Source organism: Perca flavescens, chromosome 21, assembly GCF_004354835.1.
Source record: "Perca flavescens isolate YP-PL-M2 chromosome 21, PFLA_1.0, whole genome shotgun sequence".
Lineage (NCBI taxonomy): Eukaryota > Metazoa > Chordata > Actinopteri > Perciformes > Percidae > Perca > Perca flavescens.
In genome coordinates, this window is record NC_041351.1 from 27,315,505 (window position 1) to 27,320,554 (window position 5,050).

General features: G+C 39.1%; 2 protein-coding genes across 2 annotated transcripts; both read right to left on the bottom strand.

Moving 5' to 3' along the window:
- Nucleotides 1–518: 518 nt before the first annotated feature.
- LOC114548457 (uncharacterized) lies at nt 519–2,370 on the bottom strand. The gene is made up of 3 exons (XM_028568428.1): nt 1,714–2,370; nt 1,263–1,459; nt 519–1,122 (listed from the first exon to the last, which is right to left on the bottom strand). Exons 1-3 carry the CDS (start codon nt 1,837–1,839, stop codon nt 582–584), a joined length of 864 nt encoding a protein of 287 aa, XP_028424229.1. The 5' UTR covers nt 1,840–2,370; the 3' UTR covers nt 519–581.
- Nucleotides 2,371–2,475: 105 nt separating this feature from the next.
- LOC114548458 (uncharacterized) lies at nt 2,476–4,455 on the bottom strand. The gene is made up of 3 exons (XM_028568429.1): nt 4,389–4,455; nt 3,414–3,799; nt 2,476–3,093 (listed from the first exon to the last, which is right to left on the bottom strand). The coding sequence occupies exons 2-3, from the start codon at nt 3,570–3,572 to the stop codon at nt 2,476–2,478; spliced, it is 777 nt and encodes a 258-aa protein (XP_028424230.1). The 5' UTR covers nt 3,573–3,799; nt 4,389–4,455.
- Between the last annotated feature and the right edge of the window lie 595 nt (nt 4,456–5,050).

Below are 5,050 nucleotides of genomic sequence, written 5' to 3' on the forward strand. Positions count from 1 at the left end.
GAACAAATTCGAGGGAATCTAAATTGAATTACACAGGGCAGAATACTGTGACTACATTGCTGTTAATGGGTCAGTGGAAACTAAATAAAGGAATACAGTATTTGTTGTTCAATATTTGTTGTTCAATGACAATCTTAAGATTTTTTTCAATCAATTTTTTCAGTTCATTTTCTGTCACTGTTGAAGGGTTTGTAATCATAATCTGGATACGGCTGGGTATTGTTCAAAAACTTTTGATAACGTTACCGATACCAATCAGGCATGTGATTGGCTAAGGACAAAAAAGCAGGAAAATATACGAGACACCCCCCCCACACACACGCCGATCAAACTGGTGGCGGATCTATATGGATAGTAAAGCAGGACCCATAACAACTTATTTGAACAAAAATAAATAAATTTCTATTTTTTATTTTACAGCAACATCCAACTTATTATTAACACTGCTCCATCACCACCTCTCTCTATAACAACAACCATCATTAAAAAAAAAAATATTTTAACTTATTTTTGTTTTACATTTTTACCCAACTTTAACAGTTAAATGTGCAACATGCAAACTTTCATGTCAGAAGAAGGCCTCAATTTTTGTATGACTCTTTAGCCTTTGTAGCAAGCTTTTTTAGAGCCTCTACACGTTTCTTTTGGAATTTGCGCCTGGCACTCACAGCTGCTGCCACAATGGCATCTTTTGACATTTTCTTGCTGGCCGTTGGCTTCTCAGAGTGATAAGGCCTTTTGTTCAGTTCTTCTTTATTTCTGAGCAGAGCTCTGTACCTTTGGCTCGATAGTTTTACATTTCTGCACAGCTGTACATTAACAGGACTCTCCTTTGTCTTCCGGGAGTAGTGCTGAATGGCCGACACCTGCATGGCCTTCAGGTTGTATTTGACCACTTGATAGGACTCATATGTCTCAACACTTAAGTTGGCAGCTTTGGCTTGCAGGATGTTGGACATTACACTGAATGCTGATTCCACCTGTGGACCATGAAATGGGCATAGTGCAGACAGTGCAAGCTTGCAGAGTGCTGGGTACCTCTGAGTCTTTCTCACAACATTCCACCATAAATCAACTCTTGCCCCCTCTGTCATCTGAGGTACTGTCATGTCACTTGCATATCTAGGATGGGAAACAACAGTTTAAGCTCATTATTTAACTAAATAATTCCTTACAAAAAACAGGCTACATTATACAGCAAAATATCAAACATTTGACTTATTAAAAATCTGTGCAAATGGCATTCCAACAATTATATACACCTGTGTATTTCATGTTGAAATCCAGCTCTCTCCAGTTCATTAAGCTTCACAGCTGGAAACATGTTTGGCAAAGATGAGGAAGAATGTGATGGCTTCCCCGTGCGTCTGGGTCCAAGCATGACAGTCGTTAGGGTTGGACTGTCAAGAGGTAGCTTTGTTTGAAGGTCACCTGCACAGCTGGTGTAGGCTTGGATTACCTTTTATAAATAGAGTACAGTTTAAGAAACAAGTAAAGACATTCAGTATATGTGGAGCCTGCTCCAAGATAAGTTGCTTAGGAAGTGTTTTTCTTTTAAATGAATTAAATGTGTATTGTTATGGTGTGATGTCATTATGTCATGTCTAATATTGAGGACCATGTTGGAAATAAGTGTTTAATTTGCTTTCACAAGTTATTCTCATCTAACGATGACATGTTTCAATGTTTTACCTAAATAAAGCCATCCCATACCTTAGTTTTGAAAGCCTTCATAACAGGGTGTTCCCTCCCTAGTTGGTCAAGGAGGGATGAGGCCTCAGAGCCAACAAAAGGTGCTGCGAGATGGGCGTCTGTCGATGTCAGGTCAAGCAATTTCATCTTTGGCCCAGACAGATTACTTCCTTTGCTGTTTATCAATTATTCTGGCTTGATGAAGCAAGATAAAAACTCCCTGACAAGTTTCTCCTGCTCATCATGGAGTTTATGAACCTGTGGGTCCTTGGACTGAAAAAGCAGGACGTAATGTTTCAGCATGGGAAGGACTGCTGAATAGAAGTGGAGCTCAAGGAGGGTTTTCTTGTCCTCAAATAGCACCTGCTAAAACATAGAAACATATTTTCTCTCTGCACCAATCACAGCAATGTACATCTAACAAGCACCTTGAATAAATAAATAAATATTTACTTTTAAATGTGGCAACTATTAAATGAGGCCACTGTGAGACACCATTGTGTTCCTGAGCAAGATACTTAACCCCTAGTTGCTACAGAGGCGTGCAACCTCTGACATCTATTGCAATTGTAAGTCGCTTCTGTAGAATGGCACTGACAATGTCCTTGTATGTACACTTATCTTCATTGCTGAGGAAGGCATAGTAAAACATGACCAGTGCATCCCACATTTGCAATGTTTCCAGACTGACATCCAAGACTGAGAGCCACCAATGTGGAATATAGCACTCTGGCTGCGAGAAATGGATTCCAAATATACTGCAAATTTCTCTGAGGCCATCTTTCATGTCAGCTGACCATTTGTGGTCTGTGTGCAGGTCTGACAGCAAAGACTCAACCCAACGCTCAAAAGGACAGCACAACTGTCATTATGAAGGTGGTGACATGAGTCACCATCGATGTCGAGGAGATGAGGGGTACGGCGGTCTCTGATCTTCTTTTCCAAGCCATTTTTAGAGCCCCTCATAACAGCACAGGAGTCCATGAGAATTGACACCAGATTATCCCATGGGACATTCATCCTTTCAAAAAGCCCATCCAGTGCACTGAAGAGAGATTCTGCCGTTACAGATATGAGCTCCAAAGCTGCAAGGTGTTGGACAACCATCCTCTCGTGTTTATCGGACCAGTAACTAACAAGCACACCTAATACTCTTTTGTTTGTCTTGCTTGTGGCCTCATCAATATTGAGGGAGAAGGGGACACTTCTGATTTCCTCAAGTACTTCATCCAGGATAGTCTTCTTCACACCATGGGTAAGCTTGTATGATGCTGATGTCCTGTCCATTGACAGTTCAGCAAGTGCTTTTGGATCTTTGGCCAACTCTTGAGCCAATTTAATAATCCCAGACGTGACTGATAGGGGAAGAGAATTCTCAGCAATAAATCCAAGAACAAGTGCCTGAAAAACAGAATTTGATTAAACACCATACATCCTAAATAAAATCATTTTAATAATGATTAGTTTATAATAGTTTATAATATCATTTTCACTGATTATAATGTAGTCAAAACCATTATTTTAAAGGAGTATTTGTTTTTGAGTATTCTCCCCATTGAAAGCGATTTTATTTGCTGCTTTTGATAGCAAATTGGTAGATTTATTTAAGTTCAGCCCACCTCTAGTTATGTCTAAGTTAATAAACACCTGTTTCAAACATTGTAAAAAAGAAAAGAAGAGTTGACTGAAAAAGAGTTACTACAAAATCAGAAAACACTTACTTGATCCTGAGCAACACGGTTGCATAGAGGAGGAATTGATCTGGGTTGTGCCGAGTTGTTGTGTGGAGCTGCAACAATGATGTTATCAGCTCGTGCGATCTCAATGTACATGTTCTGCTGTTGGATCTTCCACAGTTTCATATGTTTTGGATGCATCATATGTTTCCGGAGTGCAATCTTCCCACTTGTGCCATAGTTAATAGGGTGGTTGCAAATGTTGCAAATTGCTTTACCTGGTTCTCTAAGTTTGCTAAAGCAATTGAGTGATAAAGTGTTTCCCTCAACTTCGACAGTCTCCAGCAACCAGCTCCATTTAAAGCGATTCTTGACCCCCCTCTTCGATAGACTTTAATTCAGGGCTATTAAGTGCCATGACTCTGTGTATGCTGGAAATCAAGAATAATGGAAAATTTTCATTAGAATGTAAGAATCTATATAAAAAAAAAATATATATATATATTTTTTTTTGCCTTTAATGTTACATTAAAAAAAACTTTATCACAAACATTCACAAGAAATGAATTTATAAGTTGCTAAAACCTTGAAACGACTTGCTACATAATACGATTCATACAGCAAAGTTTTAAGGGTGGCTAGTTAACGTTAGTAGCTAACTTAAGTTAGCTATCTTATTATTATATAAGTTAGCTAGCAAATACAAAAGCTAGCAAATACAAATAATGTTAATGAAGCTTAACGTTAAACATCCTGCCATAGTGGAAAATCAATCAAAATCGATTTTCGACATCTAATCAATCGACAACAAAGTCAAATTAGTAATTATAGATTATATTAAGACACAAGCAATAATACATAACCAGATCATCCGATCCAGCGGTCACTGTAGTCGAGCGAGAGCGACTGCGGTAAGTTACTACGCAGCAGTGAAATTGAGCAGGTGAACAAGCTGAATGCAAATACGTGACGTCCTTGTTGATACTTGGAAAGGAAGGAAAAAATGCATCTCTTTGCCACCTGTAACCGTGGTGACGTGCCGCCCGGTGTGTCCCTTTTGCACGCGTATGGCAACCACGGGTTACCATGGTGGCGGCTGTGAGATGCTGCCCCCGCCACAACCCCCAACCCCCCCCCCCTTTTTTTTTTACAGATCTGCATGATTCATGTAGGTCATATTTTTAGGTCAGAAAGTCCGGAAATCCGGATTAATCCGGAAAAATCACATCCCTGACCAATACCGTGACTTCGATACCGGAAATCACATCCCTGACCAATACCGTGATTTCGATCTAAACTATACTTTTTCAATACCAATTTTATAAAAGAAAAAGAAATTACAGCATTACACATACTGAACAAATCTTTTTACCTGCATGTCTCTATGACGTGTAGCGTTAGACAGCCAATCACAAATATTATTGCTTATTAATGCTTATTGGCTCACTGACGCTGCTGAAATTTACTCCTTAGATATTGAAATTTCTCTGCCATTGTTGTTTCACATAGAACCACGCTGGTTAAAGTTCACTGCAGTGAGGTTATGCAGAGCACTAACGTTAGCTAATGTCAGCAAACGTTAACGTTAGGCTGTATGTAAAAAATAAAAAAATAAAAAACGGTTTGGGAGTTTGAGGTAAACTTGTAAAAGCCGTTGCTGTGGACATATGGTAAAGCCAGAG

Excerpts from the sequence above, each read along its gene's own strand:
- LOC114548457 (XM_028568428.1), bottom strand. The coding sequence starts at position 1,839 with ATGAAATTGCTTGACCTGACATCGACAGACGCCCATCTCGCAGCACCT. Across the intron at positions 1,460-1,713 it reads TGAAGGCTTTCAAAACTAAG|GTAATCCAAGCCTACACCAG; the intron begins GTATGGGATGGC and ends TATTTATAAAAG. Across the intron at positions 1,123-1,262 it reads TTTCAACATGAAATACACAG|ATATGCAAGTGACATGACAG; the intron begins GTGTATATAATT and ends TTCCCATCCTAG.
- LOC114548458 (XM_028568429.1), bottom strand. The coding sequence starts at position 3,572 with ATGATGCATCCAAAACATATGAAACTGTGGAAGATCCAACAGCAGAAC. Across the intron at positions 3,094-3,413 it reads ACCGTGTTGCTCAGGATCAA|GCACTTGTTCTTGGATTTAT; the intron begins GTAAGTGTTTTC and ends TCTGTTTTTCAG.